The sequence below is a fragment of the Salvelinus alpinus genome, chromosome 2, assembly GCF_045679555.1.
Source record: "Salvelinus alpinus chromosome 2, SLU_Salpinus.1, whole genome shotgun sequence".
Lineage (NCBI taxonomy): Eukaryota > Metazoa > Chordata > Actinopteri > Salmoniformes > Salmonidae > Salvelinus > Salvelinus alpinus.
Genome location: NC_092087.1, coordinates 102754000 through 102779869, shown reverse-complemented (window position 1 = coordinate 102779869; position 25870 = coordinate 102754000). Strand labels below are relative to the sequence as shown.

General features: G+C 40.4%; 1 protein-coding gene and 1 pseudogene across 1 annotated transcript; both read right to left on the bottom strand.

Annotated features, from left to right (window-relative positions):
- Window positions 1-25870, bottom strand: part of LOC139547605 (zinc finger protein 107-like) — a 123669-nt pseudogene that overhangs the window by 58443 nt on the left and 39356 nt on the right.
- LOC139546619 (zinc finger protein 678-like) lies at window positions 174-25230 on the bottom strand. Its single transcript, XM_071355213.1, has 4 exons — window positions 24580-25230; window positions 24015-24112; window positions 23702-23879; window positions 174-1846 (listed from the first exon to the last, which is right to left on the bottom strand). The coding sequence occupies exons 1-4, from the start codon at window positions 24884-24886 to the stop codon at window positions 402-404; spliced, it is 2028 nt and encodes a 675-aa protein (XP_071211314.1). The 5' UTR covers window positions 24887-25230; the 3' UTR covers window positions 174-401.

Here is a 25870-nt window from a genome sequence, read left to right as displayed (position 1 = left end):
GATACACAGCCCTATGATATCCTATGATACCCATCCCTATGATATCCTATGATGCTATGATACACAGCCCTATGATACTATGATACCCTATGATACTATGACACACATCCCTATTGGCTAGTTGAGGCGGCGCCAGACATTATAGCACCAGTACTTAATTATCCCCAACATCATTCTGAGATAACAGTTTATTTACATAAAAATACATGCAGTAGGGAAAACACTGTAAAGTCAATACCTAACACGAATTTCCCGAGTCTCTGCAGCCTCCCACCACGTATAGGGCTTCCACCTCTCCTATGTCCTACTGTTCAGCAGCCTAAAATCTGTCCTGTTTCCTACTGTTCAGTAGCCTACATCCTTATCTACTGTGTGTTTATTCTCATGTGTTCTCATGTTACCTAACTGATTAAAACGATTTCCACACTGGGAGGAGTGGTAAGGCTTCTCCCCTGTGTGTGTATTCTCTCATGTGTTTTCAAGTTCAAAAACTGGGTAAAACTCTTTCCACACTGGGAGCAGTGGTACAGCTTTTCTCCTGTGTGTATTCTCTCATGCCGTTTCAGGTCCCCTAACTGGGTAAAACCCTTTCCACACTGGGAGCAGTGGTAAGGCTTCTCTCCTGTGTGTATTCTCTCATGCCGTTTCAGGACCCCTAACTGGGTAAAATCCTTTCCACACTGGGAGCAGTGGTACAGCTTTTCTCCTGTGTGTACTCTCTCATGTTGTTTCAGGTCCCCTAACTGGTTACAACCCTTACCACACTGGGAGCAGTGGTAAGGCTTGTCTCCTGTGTGTGATCTCTCATGTTTTTTAAGGTAGCTTTTCTGATTAAAACTCTTTCCACACTGGGAGCAGTGGTAAGGCTTCTCCCCTGTGTGTAATTGCTTGTGTGTTTTCAGGTTACATAAGTGGATAAAACTCTTTCCACACTGGGAGCAGTGGTAAGGCTTCTCCCCTGTATGTATTATCTCATGTGTTTTCAGGTTACGTAAGTGGGTAAAACTCTTTCCACACTGGGAGCAGTGGTACAGCTTTTCTCCTGTGTGTATTCTCTCATGTCGTTTCAGGTCACCTAAGTGGTTACAACCCTTTCCACACTGGGAGCAATAGTACAGATTTTCTCCTGTGTGTATTCTCTCATGTCGTTTCAGGTCACCTAAGTGGTTACAACCCTTTCCACACTGGGAGCAATAGTACAGCTTTTCTCCTGTGTGTATTTTCTCATGTCGTTTCAGGTCACCTAACTGGTTACAACCCTTCCCACACTGGGAGCAGTGGTAAGGCTTTTCTCCTGTGTGTATTCTCTCGTGTTTTTTCAGGTAGCTTTTCTGGTTAAAACGTTTTCCACACTGGGAGCAGCAGTAAGGCTTCTCCCCTGTGTGTAATTGTTCATGTGTTTTCAGGTTATTTAAGTCAGTAAAATTCTTTCCACACTGGGAGCAATGGTAAGGCTTCTGCCCTGTGTGTATTCTCTCATGTGTTTTCAGGTTACGTAAGTGGGTAAAACTCCTTCCACACTGGGAGCAGCAGTACAGCTTTTCTCCCGTGTGTATTCTCTCATGTGTTTTCAGATTACACAAGTGGGTAAAACTCTTTCCACACTGGGAGCAGTGGTAAGGCTTCTCCTCTATGTGTATTCTCTCGTGTTTTTTCAGGTAGCTTTTTTGGTTAAAACCCTTTCCACACTGGGAGCAGTGGTAAGGCTTCTCCCCTGTGTGTATTCTCTCATGTTGGTTCAGGTGTCCTTTCTGGTTAAAACTCTTTCCACAGTGGGAACACTGGTGTCTTCTTGCTGGTTTGGACGTCCCTGGCTCTGGTTCTTCTGAGTCTGGTCTTTCTCCTGCTAAAGACAGAGTGTTAATTTAAATAGAGACCTGAATGAAACCTCCACATGATAAAACGGCCTTGCTACGAGGGTAAATCCTAATCAGATCCCTCAATAACCTGATGCCAGTTTTAACAGTCTTGGTGTGATTTTAAAACAAATGTTGTACTGGTAATTACTAATAATATGTTTACATTACTTATTTTATTCATTCTGTTTTACAAGTCAGAACACAAAAAACTAAACCGTTCTTGGACACTGAAGACACAGACGTCGCTGGATTCCAATTGAGCAGGTAGTTCTAAATATATAACTTTCATAGCTGTATGATACAGAATGCGACCTACACACTCCCTTAAAACGAAAAATAAGTAAATAAGAAATTTTGTGTGGAAGTCCAAAACTAGTTTTTACGTCGAAGACACAAAGCACATCAGTAACATCTCCCCGTTGTTGAAAGGGTTCGACACATGCTGTTTAAATGGCCCAATTTCTTATTTAGACCTTCACAGATTTTCAACATGTTGACTATCGTTGATGTCATATTTTGGGTAAAGTAAAAAATAAAGTGAAATATTTGGGGTAGATGTTCCTAAAACTGATAGTTACTATATATAGTAAGTCTATATACAGCCATATCATAGAGTCTGAAAAGGCTTGTTCATTCTCATGTGATGAATAACCTATGACATCATATGTTTCTAAAACTGATAGCAACTATACTGAACAAAAATATAAACGCAACATGTAAAGTGTTGGTCCCATGTTTCATGAGCTGAAAAAAAAGATAGCAGAATTTTCCCCCATACGTACAAAATGCTTATTTCTCTTGAATTGGGCACAAATTTTGCATCCCTGTTAGTGAACATTTCTCCTTTGCCAAAATAATCCATCCACCTGACAGGTGTGGCATATCAAGAAGCTGATTAAACAGCATTATCATTACACAGGTGCACCTTGTGCCGGGGACAATAAAAGGCCACTCTAAAATGTGCAGTTTTGTCACACAACAGGATGCCACAGATGTCTCAGAGGGAGCGGGCAATTGGCTGACTGCAGGAATGTCCACTGGAGCTGTTGCCAGGGAATTTAATGTACAGTACCAGTCAAAAGTTAGGAATCACCTACTCATTCAAGGGTTTTTCTTCATTTTTACTATTTTCTACATTGTGGAATAATAGTGAAGACATCAATACTATGAAAAACACATATGGAATCATGTTGTAACCAAAAAAAGTATTAAACAAATCTAAATATATATTAGATTCTTCAAAGTAGCCACCCTTTGCCTTGATGACAGCTTGGCATTCTCTCAACCAGCTTCACCTGGAATGCTTTTCCAACAGTCTTGTAGGAGTTCCCACATATGCTGAGCATCGGGTGATTGTGGAGGCCAGGTCATCTTATGCAGCACTCCATCACTCTCCTTCTTGGTCAAATAGCCCTTACACAGCCTGGAGGTGTGTTGGGTCATTGTCTTGTTGAAAAACAAATGATAGGCCCACTAAGCCCAAACCAGATGGGATGGTGTATCACTGCAGAATGCTGTGGTAGCCATGCTGGTTAAGTGTGCCTTGAATTCTAAATAAATCACAGACGGTGTCACCAACAAAGTACCCCCACTCCACCTTCTCCATGCTTCACGGTGGGAACCACACATGTGGAGATCATCCGTTCACCTACTCTGTGTCTCACAAAGACACGCCGGTTGGACCCGAAAATCTTAAATTTGGACTCATCAGACCAAAAGACAGATCTAATGTCCATTGCTCGTGTTTCTTGGCCCAAGCAAGTCTCTTCTTATTATTGGTGTCCTTTAGTAGTTGTTTCTTTGCAGCAATTTGACAATGAAGGCCTGATTCACACAGTCTCCTCTGAACAGTTGATGTTGAGATGTGTCTCTTACTTGAACTCTGTGAAGCAGTTATTTGGGCTGCAATTTCTGAGGCTGGTAACTAATGAACTTATCCTCTGCAGCAGAGGTAACTAATGAACTTATCCTCTGCAGCAGAGGTAACTAATGAACTTATCCTCTGCAGCAGAGGTAACTAATGAACTTATCCTCTGCAGCAGAGGTAACTAATGAACTTATCCTCTGCAGCAGAGGTAACTAATGAACTTATCCTCTGCAGCAGAGGTAACTAATGAACTTATCCTCTGCAGCAGAGGTAACTAATGAACTTATCCTCTGCAGCAGAGGTAACTAATGAACTTATCCTCTGCAGCAGAGGTAACTAATGAACTTATCCTCTGCAGCAGAGGTAACTAATGAACTTTTCCTCTGCAGCAGAGGTAACTAATGAACTTTTCCTCTGCAGCAGAGGTAACTAATGAACTTTTCCTCTGCAGCAGAGGTAACTAATGAACTTATCCTCTGCAGCAGAGGTAACTAATGAACTTATCCTCTGCAGCAGAGGTGACTAATTAACTTTTCCTTTGCAGCAGAGGTAACTCTGGGTCTTCCTTTCCTGTGGTGGTCCTCATGAGAGCCAGTTTCATCATAGCTCTTTTGCGACTGTACTTGAAGAAACATTTAAAAAAGTTCTTGAACTTTTCCGGATTGACTGACCCTCAAGTAATGATGGACTGTCTTTTATCTTTGCTTAATTGAGCTGTTCTTGTCATAATATGGACTTGGTCTTTTACCAAATAGGGCTATCTTCTGTATACCACCCCTACCTTGTCACAACACAAATGATTGGCACAAATGCATTTAGAATCAAATAAATTCCACAAATGAACTTTTAAGAAGGCACACCTGTTAATTAAAATGCATTCTACGAGCCTACCTCATCAAGCTGGTTGAGAGAATTCCAATAGTGTGCAAAGCTGTCATCGAAGCAAAGGGTGGCTAATTTGAAGAATCTCAAATATAAAACATATTGTTTTGTCGAACACTTTTTTGTTTACTACATGATTCCATACGTGTTATTTCATAGTTGATGTCTTCACTATTATTCTACAATGTAGAACATAGTAAAAATAAAGAAAAACCCTGGAATGAGTAGGCGTGTCCAAACTTTTGACTGGTACTGTAAATTCCTCTACCATAAGCCGCCTCCAACGTCATTTTAGAGAATTTGGCAGTACGTCCAACCGGCTTCACAAATGCAGATCACGTGTAACCACGCCCGCCCAGGACCTCCACATCCGGCTTCTTCACCTGCGGGAGACTGAGACCAGCCACCTGGACCATGCGTAACCACACCCACCCAGGACCTTCACATCCGGCTTCTTCACCTGCGAGAGACTGAGACCAGCCACCTGGACCATGCGTAACCACACCCACCCAGGACCTCCACATCCGGCTTCTTCACCTGCGGGAGACTGAGACCAGCCACCTGGACAGCTGATGGAACCGAGTAGAACGTCTATCTGTAATAAAGCCATTTTGAGGGGGAAAACTAATTCTGATTGGCTGGGCCTGGCTCCCCAGTGGGTGGGCCTATGCCCAGTCATGTGAAGTCCGCAGATCAGGGCCTAATGAATGTATTGACATTGACTGAAGTATATGAACTGTAGATTGTTGAAATTGTTGCGTTTATGTTTTGTTCAGTCTATATATAGCCATATTATACAGTATGAAAAGGCTTGTTCATTCACGTCATGAATTCACTATGACATCATATTTGTATATGTTTTATTAGACTTTTATTCTGTAATAGATCATGTGGGTTGAAAAGTGTTTTATGATGTAATAGATCATATGGGTTGAAAAGTGTTTTATGATGTAATAGACCATACGGGTTGAGTAGTGTTTTATGATGTAATAGATCATATGGGTTGAGTAGTGTTTTATGATGTAATAGATCATGTGGGTTGAGTAGTGTTTTATGATGTAATAGATCACGTGGGTTGAGTAGTGTTTTATGATGTAATAGATCATGCGGTTTGAGTAGTGTTTTATGATGTAATAGATCATGTGGGTTGAGTAGTGTTTTATGATGTAATAGATCATGTGGGTTGAGAAGTGTTTTATGATGTAATAGATCATGTGGGTTGAGAAGTGTTTTATGATGTAATAGATCATGTGGGTTGAGAAGTGTTTTATGATGTAATAGATCATGTGGGTTGAGTAGTGTTTTATGATGTAATAGATCATACGGGTTGAGTAATGTTTTATGATGTAATAGATCATGTGGGTTGAGTAGTGTTTTATGATGTAATAGATCATATGGGTTGAGTAGTGTTTTATGATGTAATAGATCATATGGGTTGAGTGGTGTTTTATGATGTAATAGATCGTATGGGTTGAAAAGTGTTTTATGATGTAATAGATCATATGGGTTAAGTGTTTTATGATGTAATAGATCATATGTGTTGAAAAGTGTTTTATGATGTAATAGATCATATGGGTTTAGTGTTTTATGATGTAATAGATCATATGTGTTGAAAAGTGTTTTATGATGTAATAGATCATATTGGTTGAGTAGTGTTTAATGATGTAATAGATCATATGGGTTGAAAAGTGTTTTATGATGAAATAGATCATATGGGTTGAAAAGTGTTTTATGATGTAATAGATCATATGGGTTTAGTGTTTTATGATGTAATAGATCATATGTGTTGAAAAGTGTTTTATGATGTAATAGATCATATAGGTTGAGTAGTGTTTTATGATGTAATAGATCATATAGGTTGAGGAGTGTTTTATGATGTAATAGATCATATGGGTTGAGTAGTGTTTTATGATGTAATAGACCATACGGGTTGAGTAGTGTTTTATGATGTAATAGATCATATGGGTTGGGTAGTGTTTTATGATGTAATAGATCATATGGGTTGAGTAGTGTTTTATGATGTAATAGATCATGTGGGTTGAGTAGTGTTTTATGATGTAATAGATCACGTGGGTTGAGTAGTGTTTTATGATGCAATAGATCATACGGGTTGAGTAATGTTTTATGATGTAATAGATCATGTGGGTTGAGTAGTGTTTTATGATGTAATAGATCATGTGGGTTGAGTAGTGTTTTATGATGTAATAGATCATGTGAGTTGAGTAGTGTTTTATGATGTAATAGATCATATGGGTTGAGTAGTGTTTTATGATGTAATAGATCATGTGGGTTGAGTAGTGTTTTATGATGTAATAGATCACGTGGGTTGAGTAGTGTTTTATGATGTAATAGATCATGCGGTTTGAGTAGTGTTTTATGATGTAATAGATCATGTGGGTTGAGTAGTGTTTTATGATGTAATAGATCATGTGGGTTGAGAAGTGTTTTATGATGTAATAGATCATGTGGGTTGAGAAGTGTTTTATGATGTAATAGATCATGTGGGTTGAGTAGTGTTTTATGATGTAATAGATCATACGGGTTGAGTAATGTTTTATGATGTAATAGATCATGTGGGTTGAGTAGTGTTTTATGATGTAATAGATCATATGGGTTGAGTAGTGTTTTATGATGTAATAGATCATATGGGTTGAGTGGTGTTTTATGATGTAATAGATCGTATGGGTTGAAAAGTGTTTTATGATGTAATAGATCATATGGGTTAAGTGTTTTATGATGTAATAGATCATATGTGTTGAAAAGTGTTTTATGATGTAATAGATCATATGGGTTTAGTGTTTTATGATGTAATAGATCATATGTGTTGAAAAGTGTTTTATGATGTAATAGATCATATGGGTTGAGTAGTGTTTTATGATGTAATAGATCATACGGGTTGAGTGGTGTTTTATGATGTAATAGATCGTATGGGTTGAAAAGTGTTTTATGATGTAATAGATCATATGGGTTAAGTGTTTTATGATGTAATAGATCATATGTGTTGAAAAGTGTTTTATGATGTAATAGATCATATGGGTTTAGTGTTTTATGATGTAATAGATCATATGTGTTGAAAAGTGTTTTATGATGTAATAGATCATATGGGTTGAGTAGTGTTTAATGATGTAATAGATCATATGGGTTGAAAAGTGTTTTATGATGAAATAGATTATATGGGTTGAAAAGTGTTTTATGATGTAATAGATCATATGGGTTTAGTGTTTTATGATGTAATAGATCATATGTGTTGAAAAGTGTTTTATGATGTAATAGATCATATAGGTTGAGTAGTGTTTTATGATGTAATAGATCATATAGGTTGAGGAATGTTTTATGATGTAATAGATCATATGGGTTGAGTAGTGTTTATGATGTAATAGACCATACGGGTTGAGTAGTGTTTTATGATGTAATAGATCATATGGGTTGGGTAGTGTTTTATGATGTAATAGATCATATGGGTTGAGTAGTGTTTTATGATGTAATAGATCATGTGGGTTGAGTAGTGTTTTATGATGTAATAGATCACGTGGGTTGAGTAGTGTTTTATGATGCAATAGATCATACGGGTTGAGTAATGTTTTATGATGTAATAGATCATGTGGGTTGAGTAGTGTTTTATGATGTAATAGATCATGTGGGTTGAGTAGTGTTTTATGATGTAATAGATCATGTGAGTTGAGTAGTGTTTTATGACGTAATATATCATATGGGTTGAGTAGTGTTTTATGATGTAATAGATCATACGGGTTGAGTAGTGTTTTATGATGTAATAGATCATACGGGTTGAGTAGTGTTTTATGATGTAATAGATCATACGGGTTGAGTAATGTTTTATGATGTAATAGATCATACGGGTTGAGTAGTGTTTTATGATGTAATAGATCATATGGGTTGAGTAGTGTTTTATGATGTAATAGATCATATAGGTTGAGGAGTGTTTTATGATGTAATAGATCATATGGGTTGAGGAGTGTTTTATGATGTAATAGATCATATGGGTTGAGTAGTGTTTTATGATGTAATAGACCATACGGGTTGAGTAGTGTTTTATGATGTAATAGATCATATGGGTTGGGTAGTGTTTTATGATGTAATAGATCATATGGGTTGAGTAGTGTTTTATGATGTAATAGATCATGTGGGTTGAGTAGTGTTTTATGATGTAATAGATCACGTGGGTTGAGTAGTGTTTTATGATGCAATAGATCATACGGGTTGAGTAATGTTTTATGATGTAATAGATCATGTGGGTTGAGTAGTGTTTTATGATGTAATAGATCATGTGGGTTGAGTAGTGTTTTATGATGTAATAGATCATGTGAGTTGAGTAGTGTTTTATGATGTAATAGATCATATGGGTTGAGTAGTGTTTTATGATGTAATAGATCATGTGGGTTGAGTAGTGTTTTATGATGTAATAGATCACGTGGGTTGAGTAGTGTTTTATGATGTAATAGATCATGCGGTTTGAGTAGTGTTTTATGATGTAATAGATCATGTGGGTTGAGTAGTGTTTTATGATGTAATAGATCATGTGGGTTGAGAAGTGTTTTATGATGTAATAGATCATGTGGGTTGAGAAGTGTTTTATGATGTAATAGATCATGTGGGTTGAGTAGTGTTTTATGATGTAATAGATCATACGGGTTGAGTAATGTTTTATGATGTAATAGATCATGTGGGTTGAGTAGTGTTTTATGATGTAATAGATCATATGGGTTGAGTAGTGTTTTATGATGTAATAGATCATATGGGTTGAGTGGTGTTTTATGATGTAATAGATCGTATGGGTTGAAAAGTGTTTTATGATGTAATAGATCATATGGGTTAAGTGTTTTATGATGTAATAGATCATATGTGTTGAAAAGTGTTTTATGATGTAATAGATCATATGGGTTTAGTGTTTTATGATGTAATAGATCATATGTGTTGAAAAGTGTTTTATGATGTAATAGATCATATGGGTTGAGTAGTGTTTTATGATGTAATAGATCATATGGGTTGAGTAGTGTTTTATGATGTAATAGATCGTATGGGTTGAAAAGTGTTTTATGATGTAATAGATCATATGGGTTAAGTGTTTTATGATGTAATAGATCATATGTGTTGAAAAGTGTTTTATGATGTAATAGATCATATGGGTTTAGTGTTTTATGATGTAATAGATCATATGTGTTGAAAAGTGTTTTATGATGTAATAGATCATATGGGTTGAGTAGTGTTTAATGATGTAATAGATCATATGGGTTGAAAAGTGTTTTATGATGAAATAGATTATATGGGTTGAAAAGTGTTTTATGATGTAATAGATCATATGGGTTTAGTGTTTTATGATGTAATAGATCATATGTGTTGAAAAGTGTTTTATGATGTAATAGATCATATAGGTTGAGTAGTGTTTTATGATGTAATAGATCATATAGGTTGAGGAGTGTTTTATGATGTAATAGATCATATGGGTTGAGTAGTGTTTATGATGTAATAGACCATACGGGTTGAGTAGTGTTTTATGATGTAATAGATCATATGGGTTGGGTAGTGTTTTATGATGTAATAGATCATATGGGTTGAGTAGTGTTTTATGATGTAATAGATCATGTGGGTTGAGTAGTGTTTTATGATGTAATAGATCACGTGGGTTGAGTAGTGTTTTATGATGCAATAGATCATACGGGTTGAGTAATGTTTTATGATGTAATAGATCATGTGGGTTGAGTAGTGTTTTATGATGTAATAGATCATGTGGGTTGAGTAGTGTTTTATGATGTAATAGATCATGTGAGTTGAGTAGTGTTTTATGACGTAATATATCATATGGGTTGAGTAGTGTTTTATGATGTAATAGATCATACGGGTTGAGTAGTGTTTTATGATGTAATAGATCATACGGGTTGAGTAGTGTTTTATGATGTAATAGATCATACGGGTTGAGTAATGTTTTATGATGTAATAGATCATACGGGTTGAGTAGTGTTTTATGATGTAATAGATCATATGGGTTGAGTAGTGTTTTATGATGTAATAGATCATACGGGTTGAGTAGTGTTTTATGATGTAATAGATCATATGGGTTGAGTAGTGCTTTATGATGTAATAGATCATGTGGGTTCAGTAGTGTTTTATGATGTAATAGATCATATGGGTTGAGTAGTGTTTTATGATATAATAGATCATATGGGTTGAAAAGTGTTTTATGATGTAATAGATCATATGTGTTGAAAAGTGTTTTATGATGTAATAGATCATATGGGTTGAGTAGTGTTTAATGATGTAATAGATCATATGGGTTGAAAAGTGTTTTATGATGAAATAGATCATATGGGTTGAAAAGTGTTTTATGATGTAATAGATCATATGGGTTTAGTGTTTTATGATGTAATAGATCATATGGGTTGAAAAGTGTTTTATGATATAATAGATCATATGGGTTGAGTAGTGTTTTATGATGTAATAGATCATATAGGTTGAGTAGTGTTTTATGATGTAATAGATCATATGGGTTGAGTAGTGTTTTATGATGTAATAGATCATATGGGTTGAAAAGTGTTTTATGATGTAATAGATCATATGGGTTGAGTAGTGTTTTATGATGTAATATATCATATGGGTTAAAGTGTTTTATGATGTAATAGATCATATGGGTTGAGTAGTGTTTTATAATGTAATAGATCATATGGGTTGAGAAGTGTTTTATAATTTAATAGATCATGTGGGTTCAGTAGTGTTTTATGATGTAATAGATTATAGGGGTTGAATAGTGTTTTATGATGTAATAGATCATGTGGGTTCAGTAGTGTTTTATGATGTAATTGATCATATGGGTTGAGTAGTGTTTTATGATGTAATAGATCATATGAAGAATGGCGCTGAAGGAGATGGCTGCCATTTTACGATCCCGTAACCAATTGTGCGATTGTGTATGCTTCTTCTCGTTATTTGTAACTTATTTTGTACATAATGTTTCTGCCACTGTGTCTTATGACTGAAAATAGCTTCTAGATATCAGGACAGCGATTACTCACCCCGTACTGGAGAAATACTTCATCTTCAATGAAGGATTTACTTCAGAAGCCGGACATGGCCCTCATCCTCGTCATTCGCATGAGAAAGAAACGGAGGTATCAGGGACGAAGGTCCGGGTGCCTTGTAAGGATCCGTCGCCAAGAGGGTAATCTACCTTTACCATCGGTCCTATTAGCCAACGTACAATCAATCGATAAAAGACGAAGTACGATTACGTATATATCCTACCAACGGGACATTAAAAACTGTTTCACCGAGTCATCATATCACAACCAGCTATTGTTGGGAGTCCCATAGGGCGACGCAGAATTGGCCCAGCGTCGTCTGATGCAGGCCGTCATTGTAAAATAGAACTTGTTCTTAACTGACTTTTTTATTTATTTTATTTTATTTTACCGTTATTTTACCAGGTAAGTTGACTGAGAACACGTTCTCATTTGCAGCAACGACCTGGGGAATAGTTACAGGGGAGAGGAGGGGGATGAATGAGCCAATTGTAAACTGGAGATTATTAGGTGACCATGATGGTTTGAGGGCCAGATTGGGAATTTAGCCAGGACACCGGGGTTAACACCCCTACTCTTACGATAAGTGCCATGGGATCTTTAATGACCTCAGAGAGTCAGGACACCCGTTTAACGTCCCATCCGAAAGACGGCACCCTACACAGGGCAGTGTCCCCAATCACTGCCCTGGGGCATTGGGATATTTTTTAGACCAGAGGAAAGAGTGCCTCCTACTGGCCCTCCAACACCACTTCCAGCAGCATCTGGTCTCCCATCCAGGGACTGACCAGGACCAACCCTGCTTAGCTTCAGAAGCAAGCCAGCAGTGGTATGCAGGGTGGTATGCTGCTGGCATTGCCCAGTTATATAAAGGTTCAATATAACTATGGCCATAAGCAAACAGGAACACACTCAGAGGTGGGCTCCTAGTGGCTGGAGACTTTAATGCAGGGAAACTCAAATCTGTTTTACCTCATTTCTACCAGCATGTTAAATGCACAACCAGAGGAAAACTCTAGACCCCCTTTACTCCACACATAGACGCAAGTTTGCGGACGACACTACAGTGGTAGGCTTGATTACCAACAACGACGAAACGGCCTACAGGGAGGAGGTGAGGGCCCTCGGAGTGTGGTGTCAGGAAAATAACCTCACACTCAACGTCAACAAAACAAAGGAGATGATTGTGGACTTCAGGAAACAGCAGAGGGAGCACCCCCCTATCCACATCGACGGGACAGTAGTGGAGAGGGTAGTAAGTTTTAAGTTCCTCGGCGTACACTTCACGGACAAACTGAATTGGTCCACCCACACAGACAGCGTTGTGAAGAAGGCACAGCAGCGCCTCTTCAACCTCAGGAGGCTGAAGAAATTTGGCTTGTCACCAAAAGTACTCACAAACTTCTACAGATGCACAATCGAGAGCATTCTGTCGGGCTGTATCACCGCCTGGTACGGCAACTGCTTCGCCCACAACCGTAAGGCTCTCCAGAGGGTAGTGAGGTCTGCACAACGCATCCCCGGGACACCTACACCACCCGATGTCACAGGAAGGCCATAAAGATCATCAAGGACAACAACCACCCGAGCCACTGCCTGTTCACCCCGCTATCATCCAGAAGGCGAGGTCAGTACAGGTGCATCAAAGCAGGGACCGAGAGACTGAAAAACAGCTTCTATCTCAAGGCCATCAGACTGTTAAACAGCCACCACTAACATTTAGTGGCTGCTGCCAACATACTGACTCAACTCCAGCCACTTTAATAATGGGAATTGATGGAAATGTATGTAAAAATGTATCATTAGACACGTTAAACAATGCCACTTAATATAATGTTTACATACCCTACATTACTCATCTCATATGTATATACTGTACTCTATACCATCTACTGCATCTTGCCTATGCCGTTCTGTACCATCACTCATTCATATATCTTTATGTACATATTCTTTATCCCTTTACACTTGTGTGTATAAGGTAGTAGTTGTGGAATTGTTAGATTACTCATTGGTTATTACTGCATTGTCGGAACTAGAAGCACAAGCATTTCGCTACACTCGCATTAACATCTGCTAACCATGTGTATGAGACAAATAACATTTGTTTTGATTTGATACAAAGCTTTCCCTCCATGTGGCAAATTTGACCATAATTCTATCCTGATTCCTGCTTAAAAGCAAAAACTAAAACAGGAAGCACCAGCGACTCGGTCACTAAGAAAGTGGTCAGATGAAGCAGAAGCTACAGGACTATTTTGCACAGACTGGAATATGTTCCGGGATTCTTCCGATGGCTTTGAGAAGTACACCACATCAGTCACTGGCTTCATCAATAAATGCATTGATGACGTCGTCCCCACAGTGACCGAACGTACATACTAGAGGTCGACCGATTAATCAGCATGGCCGATTAATTAGGGCCGATTTCAAGTTTTCATAACAATCAGTAATCGGCCTTTTTGGACGCTGACTATGGCCGATTACATTGCAATCCACGAGGAAACTGCGTGGCAGGCTGACTTCGTTACACGAGTGCAGCGTCAAAAGGACCTTGTGTTGCACAGAGCCAAGGTAAGTTGCTAGCTATCATTAAACTTATCTTATAAAAACAATCAATCTTCACATAATCACTAGTTAACTACACATGGTTAATGATATTACTAGGTTAACTAGCTTGTCCTGCGTTGCATATAATCAATGTTGTGCCTGTTAATTTATCATCGAATCACAGCCTACTTCAACTTCGCCAAATAGGTGATGATTAAAAAAAGTGCATTGCTGAAAAAAAGCACAATCTTTGCATAAATGTATCCAACTATAAACATCAACGCCTTTCTTAAAATCAATGCACAGAAGTAGATTTTTTTAAACCTGCATATTTAGTTAAGAAATTGATGTTAGCAGGCAATATTAACTAGGGAAATAGTGTCCCTTCTCTTGTGTTCAGTGCAAGCAGAGTCAGGGTATATGGAACAGTTAGGGCCACCGGGCTCGTTGTGAACTGGAAACTCATTTGACAGAATTTGACAGAGTTGAAGTCGGAAGTTTACATTAACTTAGGTTGGAGTCATTAAAACTTGTTTTCAACCACTCCACAAATTTCTTGTTCACAAACTATAGTTTTGGCAAGTCGGTTAGGACATCTACTTTGTGCATGACACAAGTCATTTTTCCAACAATTGCTTATAGACAGATTATTTCACTGTATCACAATTCCAGTGAGTCAGAAATGTACATACACTAAGTTGACTGTGCCTTTAAACAGCTTGGAAAATTCCAGAAAATTATGTCATGGCTTTAGAAGCTTATGATAGGCTAATTGACATAATTTTAGTCAATTGGAGGTGTTCCTGTGGATGTATTTCAAGGCCTACCTTCAAACGCAGTGCCCTCTTTGCTTGACATCATGAGAAAATCAAAAGAAATCAGCCAAGATCTCTGAAAAATAATTGTAGACCTCCACAAGTCTGGTTCATCCTTGGGAGCAATTTCCAAACGCCTGAAGGTACCACGTTCATCTGTACAAACAATAGTACACAAGTATAAACACCATGGGTGTCACGAATCCCGCCGAAGATGGTGCTTCTTCCTGTTCGGGCGGCGCTCGGCGGTCGTCGTCACCGGCCTACTAGCTGCCATCGATTCCCTTCTTTTTGTTTCTGTTAGTTTGGGCTGATTGGGTGCACCTGTTTTGAGTTTAGTTTTGTGGGTAGGCTATTTAAGGGCAGTAGGCCCGCCGGCTTTTGTGCGGGCTTGTTTTCTGTTATTTGGTGTTGGTATTTAAGTGGAAGCTATTTTCCGGACAGTTTAGTCCTGTGTGTTTGGACTGGGATTTTCATGCGCCCGTTGTGTTGGGCATGACCGTTGTTACTGTCGACAGGAATAAAAAACCACGTCCTGAACTAACCTGCTCTCTGCGCTTGACTCCTCCACCCAGTACTCCTAGAAGCTCTGACAATGGGACCACGCAGCCGTCATATTGGCTCATTCATCCCCCTCTTCTCCCCTGTAACTATTCCCCAGGTTGTTGCAGTAAATGAGAATGTGTTCTCAGTCAACATACCTGGTAAAATAAAAAATAAATAAATACAGCTACGGAAGGAGACGCGTTCTGACTCCTAGAGATGAACGTACTTTGGTGCGAAAAGTTCAAATCAATCCCAGAACAACAAAGGACCTTGTGAAGATGCTGGAGGAAACAGGTACAAAATTACCTATATCCACAGTAAAACGAGTCATATATCAACATAACCTGAAAGGTCGCTCAGCAAGGAAGAAGCCCCTGCTCCAAAACCGCCATAAAAAGCCAGACTACAGGTTGCAACTGCATATGGGGACAAAGATTATACTTTTTGGAGAGGAAAATTGTGGATATATTGAAACAACATCTCAAGACAACAGTCGGGAAGTTAATGCTTGGTCGCAAATGGGTCTTCCAAATGGACAATGACCCCAAGCATACTTCCAAAGTTGTGTCAAAATGGCTTAAGGACAACAAAGTCAAGGTATTGGATTGGCCATCACAAAGCCCTGACCTCAATCCTATAGAAAATGTGTGGCCAGAACTGAAAAAGCGTGTGTGAGCAAGGAGGCCTACAAATCTGACTCAGTTACACCAGCTCTGTCAGGAGGAATGGGCCATAATTCACCCAACTTATTGTGGGAAGCTTGTGGAAGGCTACCCGAAACGTAAACTTCTGACACACTGGGAATGTGATGAAAGAAATAAAAGCTGAAATATATCATTCTCTCTACTATTATTCTGACATTTCACATTCTTAAAATAAAGTGGTGATCCTAACTGACCTAAGACAGGGCATTTTAACAAGGATTAAATGTCAGAAATTGTGAAAAACTGAGTTTAAATGTATTTGGCTGAGGTGTATGTAAACTTCTGACTTCAACTGTAATCATGACATAACATTGAAGGTTGTGCAATGTAACAGCAATATTTAGACTTATGGATGCCACCCGTTTTATAAAATATGGAGCGGTTCCGTATTTCACTGAAAGAATAAACGTTTTGTTTTCTAAATTAAACTTTCTGGATTTTACCATAATAATGACCTAAGGCTTGTATTTCTGTGTGTTTATTATAATTAAGTCTATGATTTGACTCCCGAGATTAGGCTGGCAATACTAAAGTGCCTATAAGAACATCCAATAGTCAAAGGTATATGAAATACAAATGGTATAGAGAGAAATAGTCGACGCGTCATAATTCCTATAATAACTACAAACTCAAACTTCTTACCTGGGAATATTGAAGACTCATGTTAAAAGGAACCACCAGCTTTCATATGTTCTCATGTTCTGAGCAAGGAACTTAGACGTTAGCTTTTTTACTTGGCACGTACTGTACTTTTACTTTCTTAATCCAACGCTGTGCATTTGCAATATTTCTACCAAATTGAACATGTTTCATTATTTATTTGAGACTAAATAGATTTTATGTATGTATTATATTAAGTTCAAATAAAATTGTTCATTCAGTATTGTTGTAAATGTCATTATTACAAATATATATATAAAAATGTGCCGATTAATCGGTATTGGCTATTTTTGTTCCTCCAATAAATCCGTATCGGCGTTGAAAAATCATAATCGGTCGACCTCTAGTACATACCCCAACCAGAAGTTATGGATTACAGGCAATATCTCCACTGAGGTAAAGGGAGTTGCCGCTTTCAAAGAGCGGGACTCTAATCCGGAAGCTTATAAGAAATCCCGCTACGCCCTCCGACGAACCATCAAATAGGCAAAGAGTCAAAACAGGACTATGATCGTATCGTACTACACCGGCTCCGAGGTTCGTCGGATATTTGCAGGGCTTGCAAACTATCACACACTATAAAGAGAAGCACAGCCGCGAGCTGCCCCGTGACACCTACCAGATGAGCTAAATTACTTGTATGCTCGCTTCGAGGCAAGTAACACTGAAGCATGCATGAGAGCATCAGCTGTTCCGGGTCAACATTCCCAAGGCCGCAGGGCCAGACGGATTACCCAGATGTGTACTCCGAGCATGCCCTGACCGAGTCTGTAATACCAACATAATTCAAGCAGACCACCATAGTCCCTGTGTCCAAGAACACTAAGGTAACCTACCTAAATTACTACCGACCCGTAGCACTCACGTCTGTAGCCATGAAGTGCTTTGAAAGGCTGGTCATGGCTCACATGAAAACACCATTATCCCAGTAACACTTAGACCCACTCCAATTTGCATACTAAATCCAAGATGGCGTAGCAGTCAGATGTCCATTGTCCTCGTCTTGTCCCGTGTATATATATTTTATATATTTTTCTTTGCATATCTTTTTATATATATATTATTTTCTTCTTAAAAACTCAACTTCAAAACACTCTCCTGCAACCCACCTCACCAATTGTGGTGCGGATCTGTTTTTTTTTTCTTCCTCAAAATTATTATTCACCTCGTATCCGAAATCTACAACAGAAGCTAACAAGCTAACCAGAAGTTAGCCAGCTCACAAGCTAACGTTAGTAGTTCAGCTAACCACAGCTAGCGCTCATCAGCTATCCTTTAGCTCGGAAAACTATTGCCAGTTTTGTACAACGCGACTCAGACCAGAGCATACCAGACCTATTTTCTCTCCATATCCCCGGATTTTTACCTCAAGCTCTGGACATTTACACCTGGATCTTGCAGCTAACTAGCTGCTATCCGAGTGACTATCGGCTAACATCAATTCCGGAGCAAACACCAATTATCCCGGACCTAGCCAGCTGAAGAGTTCCATCAGCCACTCCTGGGCTACAATCACCTATCCGGACCCGTTTTACTACCGATGCGGAGCCCCACCGGGCCTTCACGACTGGGATACCGACGTTATCTGCCCGAGGGAGTATTTCAACCGGCCCCTCCATCGCGACGTAACCTGAACGTCCATATACTAACTGCGGCCCGCTAATCGTTAGCTGTCTTGAGCATATCGGCTGCTATCTGAACAGGTCTATCGAACAATCTTCTTAGGCCACTATAACTATTTTGACAATTGGATTGGTCCCCTCTACCACACGGAACCCCACTAATCTACCGACGGAATTGCACGGCGTGGCTAAAAACAGACCTCCATCTTCTGCTAGCTTGCTACCCATGACTAGCTGTCTGAATCACGAAGCTAGCACCAGTTAGCAAACACAATTCTACAACTCACAACCTCTCTTTCGCCACCGCCATCCGGCTTGGATTCTCTGTCGACACGACCACGTCTGGTCTGCAGACAAATACCCCATCCCCTGTGCCCTCAACCGGCCTCCGTCTGAGCAGACCCCCTCCGTCTGAGCAGACCACCCCCCCGGGCTACTAACTTTAAACGCCGCGGGCTAGCTTAGTGGAGGCCTCACTACTCCATCTACGGCTGCCCCCTGGACACTATGATCACTTGGCTACATAGCTTATGCCTGCTTGACTGTCCATTAATTCACGGTACTCCATTCTGTTTATTTGTGTTTTATCTGTCGGCTCTGTGCCTTAACTCAGGATCTGTGTGTAGTTAATCTGACCCTCTCTGCCCAGTCGTCGCCATTTTTACCTTCTGTTGCTGTGTTAGCTGACTAGCTGCTGTTATCTGACCTGCTGTTTTAGCTAGCTCTCCCAATCATGACCTGCAATCACTTTATGCCTTATTGTATGTCTCTCTCAAATATCAATATGCCTTGCATACTGTTGTTCAGGCTAGTTATCATTGTTTTGGTTTGCAATGGACCCCGTAGTTCCACTCTCCGTACCTCTGATACCTCCTTTGTCCCACCCCCCACACATGCGGTGACCTCACCCATTGAGACCAGCATGTCCAGAGATACAACCTCTTTTATCATCACCCAGTGCCTGGGCTTGCCTCCGCTGTACCCGTGCCCCACCATACCCTGGTCTGCACATTATGCCCAGAATCTATTCTACCACGCCCATAAATCTGCTCCTTTTATTCCTTGTCCCCAACGCTCTAGGCGACCAGTTTTGATAGCCTTTAGCCGCACCCTCATCCTACTGCTCCTCTGTTCCTCGGGTGATGTGGAGGTAAACCCAGGCCCTGCATGTCCCCAGTCACCCTCATTTGTTGACTTCTGTGATCGAAAAAGCCTTGGCCTCATGCATGTCAACATCAGAAGCCTCCTCCCTAAGTTTTGTCCTTGCCGTGTCTGAATCCTGGCTTAGGAAGGCCACCAAAAACTCTGAGATTTCCATACCCAACTATAACACTTTCCGTCAAGATAGAACTGCCAAAGGGGGAGGAGTTGCAATCTACTGCAGAGATAGCCTGCAAAGTTCTGTCATACTTTCCAAGTCTATGCCCAAACAGTTCGAACTTCTAATTTTAAAAATGAATCTCTCCAGAAATAAGTCTCTCACTGTTGCCGCCTGCTACCGACCCCCCTCAGCTCCCAGCTGTGCCCTGGACACCATCTGTGAATTGATCGCTCCCCATCTAGCTTCAGAGTTTGTTCTGTTAGGTGACCTAAACTGGGATATGCTTAACACCCCGGCAGTCCTACAATCTAAGCTTGATGCCCTCAATCTCACACAAATCATCAAGGAACCCACCAGGTACAACCCTAAATCCGTAAACATGGGCACCCTAATAGACATTATCCTGACCAACTTGCCCTCCAAATACACCTCTGCTGTCTTCAATCAAGATCTCAGCGATCACTGCCTCATTGCCTGTATCCGCCACGGGTCCACGGTCAAACGACCACCCCTCATCACTGTCAAACGCTCCCTGAAACACTTCTGCGAGCAGGCCTTTCTAATCGACCTGGCCCGGGTACCCTGGAAGGATATTGACCTCATCCCGTCAGTTGAGGATGCCTGGTCATTCTTTAAAAGTTACTTCCTCACCATATTAGACAAGCATGCTCCGTTCAAAAAATGCAGAACCAAGAACAGATATAGCCCTTGGTTCACTCCAGACCTGACTGCCCTCGACCAGCACAAAAACATCCTGTGGCGAACTGCAATAGCATCGAAGAGCCCCCGTGATATGCAACTGTTCAGGGAAGTCAGGAACCAATACACGTAGTCAGTCAGGAAAGCAAAGGCTAGCTTTTTCAAGCAGAAATTTGCATCCTGTAGCTCTAACTCCAAAAAGTTCTGGGATACTGTAAAGTCCATGGAAAACAAGAGCACCTCCTCCCAGCTGCCCACTGCACTGAGGCTAGATAACACGGTCACCACTGATAAGTCCGTGATAATCGAAAACTTCAACAAACATTTCTCAATGGCTGGCCATGCCTTCCACCTGGCGACTCCAACCTTGGCCAGCAGCCCGGCCCGGCCCGCTGCTACTCGCCCAAGCCTCCCCAGCTTCTCCTTTACCCATATCCAGATAGCAGATGTTCTGAAAGAGCTGGAAAACCTGGACCCATACAAATCAGCTGGGCTTGACAATCTGGACCCCCTATTTCTGAAACTGTCCGCCGCCATTGTCGCACCCCCTATTACCAGCCTGTTCAACCTCTCCTTCGTATCATCTGAGATCCCCAAGGATTGGAAAGCTGCCGCTGTCATTCCCCTCTTCAAAGGGGGAGACACTCTGGACCCAAACTGTTACAGACCTATATCCATCCTGCCCTGCCTAGCTAAGGTCTTCGAAAGCCAAGTCAACAAACAGATCACTGACCATCTCGAATCCCACCGTACCTTCTCCGCTGTGCAATCCGGTTTCCGAGCCGGTCACGGGTGCACCTCAGCCACGCTCAAGGTACTAAACGATATCATAACCGCCATCGATAAAAGACATTACTGTGCAGCCGTCTTCATCGACCTGGCCAAGGCTTTCGACTCTGTCAATCACCATATTCTTATCGGCAGACTCAATAGCCTCGGTTTTTCTAATGACTGCCTTGCCTGGTTCACCAACTACTTTGCAGACAGAGTTCAGTATGTCAAATCGGAGGGCATGTTGTCCGGTCCTCTGGCAGTCTCTATGGGGGTACCACAGGGTTCAATTCTCGGGCCGACTCTTTTCTCTGTATACATCAATGATGTTGCTCTTGCTGCGGGCGATTCCCTGATCCACCTCTACGCAGACGACACCATTCTGTATACTTCCGGCCCTTCCCTGGACACTGTGCTATCTAACCTCCAAATGAGCTTCAATGCCATACAACACTCCTTCCGTGGCCTCCAACTCCTCTTAAATGCTAGTAAAACCAAATGCATGCTTTTCAACCGTTCGCTGCCTGCACCCGCACGCCCGACTAGCATCACCACCCTGGACGGTTCCGACCTAGAATATGTGGACATCTATAAGTACCTAGGTGTCTGGCAAGACTGCAAACTCTCCTTCCAGACTCATATCAAACATCTCCAATCCAAAATCAAATCTAGAGTCGGCTTTCTATTCCGGAACAAAGCCTCCTTCACTCACGCCGCCAAACTTACCCTAGTAAAACTGACTATCCTACCGATCCTCGACTTCGGCGATGTCATCTACAAAATAGCTTCCAATACTCTACTCAGCAAACTGGATGCAGTTTATCACAGTGCCATCCGTTTTGTTACTAAAGCACCTTATACGACCCACCACTGCGACCTGTATGCCCTAGTCGGCTGGCCCTCGCTACATGTTCGTCGTCAGACCCACTGGCTCCAGGTCATCTACAAGGCTATGCTAGGTAAAGTGCCGCCTTATCTCAGTTCACTGGTCACGATGGCTACACCCACCCGTAGCACGCGCTCCAGCAGGTGTATCTCACTGATCATCCCTAAAGCCAAAACCTCATTTGGACGCCTTTCCTTCCAGTTCTCTGCTGCCTGCGACTGGAACGAATTGCAAAAATCTCTGAAGTTGGAGACTTTTATCTCCCTCAACAACTTTAAAAATCTGCTATATGAGCAGCTAACCGATCGCTGCAGCTGTACATAGTCCATCTGTAAACTACCCACCCAATTTACCTACCTCACCCCCATACTGCTTTTATTTATTTACTTTTCTGCTCTTTTGCACACCAGTATCTCTTCTTGCACATGATCATCTGATGATTTATCACTCCAGTGTTAATCTGCTAAATTGTAATTATTCGATTTATTGCCTACCTCATGCCTTTTGCACACATTGTATAAAGATTCTCTTTTTCCTACCATGTTATTGACTTGTTTATTGTTTACTCCATGTGTAACTCTGTGTTGTTGTCTGTTCACACTGCTATGCTTTATCTTGGCCAGGTCGCAGTTGCAAATGAGAACTTGTTCTCAACTAGCCTACCTGGTTAAATAAAGGTGAAAAAAATAAAAAAAAATACCACCCCAACAGATCCACAGATGATGCAAAAATTGTCAAAAGACTCCAGCCACCCTAGTCATAGACTGTTCTCTCTTTTACCACATGGCAAGCGGTACCACATGGCAAGCGGTATCAACAGTTTAAGCCCGGTATGAGGACAGGGACAGTGGAGGAAACTAAACTGTTAGCAGCACATTGATGTCAAAACAGTTAGTAATTTCAAATGAAACAATGTTCTTTAAAGTCTATGTTGGAGTTCAGCCGTCATTTGACCTGATAAAGTAGGAAATTAAATTAATTTTGGCCATTACAGAGACGGAGGCCAAGTCTCGCAAAAAATGCTTTTCATTTATACATATTTCATGGCTTTTAGAAAAGGCTTTACAGAGTTTGTTTTAAACAATATATTTGTTGTGTAGATCAGATGTTAATGAAGCAATACAGACCACATTGGAGTGTCTGGAGTTTAGTTTGTGTGTTCTAGAGTCTTGTAAAGATAGGGGGGGTTGACTGGGACAGACAATGTAACATCTATAATGTTTTGAGAAAAAGTGTTTGTAAAACATGCAGCTTACATCGGATCATCTTGAAACTTTCTCTCCAAAGCTAACTTTCATCAAGGTTTAATATGGTCTATTGGTTTCTCTCTTTTCATTGACAGAATCCTTTTCAGTGTTATGATATTCATAACATCCATATGCACCAGTCTATCTTCCTGTCAACTAACAGAACTCTGCTGGTTGTCCTGGTAACAGATACCAGTGGGCAGATCTATTGTATTTGTTCAAACTAAACTACAGCACTTACTTTGATGTGTCAAATCTGATCCTTTCTTCTCTTCTCCTCCTCTCACAGTTCCACTCAGACAAGTTGATTTCCTGCAGTCCACCAGCAGGACAGACAACCTCTTCATACCCAGCAGTAAGGTGCTACCGGGAGAGGCACTACACACGGACTCCGGGAGGGAGGAAGGGCTAGTGTTGTCCTGGTAACCATAAAGAGGGGACACAGACACATATCATTATGGATACTGATGTCACTGTTGTCATAAAGTGCTTTACAGAAACCCAGCCCAGACCCAGATAGAGCAAGCTGTATACTAGACCAGACCAAGCTGTACCATCTGGTGTTCTGATCTGGAGAGACTCTTCTCTGCCTCGTCAGCATCAGGATGTTGTTGAGGCTCCCCAGAGGATCCACAATAGTCATGTCTCTCTCCTGTGTGAATGAGAACATCAAACAGATTGTAAACTTATGACCATCTATTACAATCACAGAGTCTTACAAGAGGCATGAACATGTATAAAAAGGGCCTAAAATGGCCACTTTCATCATCATTTTGTCGAATATTGTTTGTGTTGTAAATGTAAAAGGGTCGTTCCACTAAATGGGTGCCTTTCACGTCCCTTTGACATTTTAAGTAGGAAATTATGCATCAATATTGCATTTTAAAAACCTGTTATTTTAGATGAAGTGAACTTTAATACAGACAACAAGGATAATTAAATACATCTCATTTAAAAGTCCCAAAAATATATGTATCAATGGCAGATTACACCTTAAACAATTCCTACAGTATTGAACAACATAGTCAAGTGTAGAACTTCAGTAGAATGTCCCTTTAAAACCACACATTAGTTCAACAACTGCATAGCTTGTGCCCCTGTTTTTAAGTCAGTACTCACTGGTGTTAATCGGATCTTCAGCCTCCTCCTTTTTCACTCCCAAAACGTCTTCCTCCTCTTTAATTGAGATGGCCTCCTCTTCCTCTTTTACTCTAAAAGGTTCTTCCTCTTCTTTCACTACATTCTCTTCTTGTATTGTTACGGCATCTTCCTCCTTTCTGATTCTGAAAGCTTCTACCTCCTCCTCTTCCACTTTGACAACCTCTCTCCCATCTTCCTCTTTCACTGTAATATCATCCTCTTCTTTCAATGTGATAGCATCCTCTTCCTCTTCTTTCATTCTGAAAGCTTCTTCCTCTCCTTTCATCAGAGCTTCTTTCTCCGTCTAGTTTAGTGAGCTCATGCCAGGTCGCAGTTGTAAATGAGAACTAGTTCTCAACTAGTCTACTTGGTTAAATAAAGGTGAAATAAATAAAAATAAAAAATGCTCAGGGACATTAGCCTAGCGCAATACCAATGTAACAGATTTGCTAATGTAATAAGCAAATTGCGTTTAAATGAACAAGTAGATACGTAAACAGAATGATGTTCTAAACACTAAGATTAATAATACATAAAATACACAATAATGGTCTAAAGATCTTAAACGTTTCGGTTTTATGTTCGCTAGCAGACCACCGCGGTGGGTGAATCAGAAGCCTTTTGTCGCTGTTGAAGAAGCCTCCCGTCCCGTCCACTAGATTATACGTCACACAAGAACCATCAACTGAAAGACTCACATCGCCGTCTGCTGCCTGGAGTGGGTAACGCAGACTGGGAAGAAATCCCCATTACATTGTTTATTCTGGCAAGCAATGTCATAAGAAGTCATTTAAAAACAACCAGATGTTATGTTTTCTCTTCCTTCTTACAGCCAATACTTTCCTCCAGGGCTGGTCTGCCCATTAGGCAGGATTAGGTGACAGATTGAAGAGGGTGGCATATTCCTAGCTAAATTGACCAAGGCTCATCTGGTGGTATAATTTGTATTCATTTTTCCCATAGTTATTCTGAACCTACTGCCTGCAAGTTGTCATTATCTACACCCAAAAAATGAAAATATCTTCTCAGATATCTCAAATATTTTTCTCAGACTTCAAAAGTGGTCTCCTGATGTGGTTTAAGTGTTGTTGTGGACTTAGAACATCCAATGTTGTTGTTTTTCTATTAACAGTGTGATTTTGGAAGCGAAAAACAGAAAAACAGCGACAATCAGAAACCTTGAAAAACTAAACGTAGAATATAAATGAAATATTAGGTCCTTGAATGGTCAAAAACCTCTTCAAATAGAAGTACGTTTATAGCACAAAAT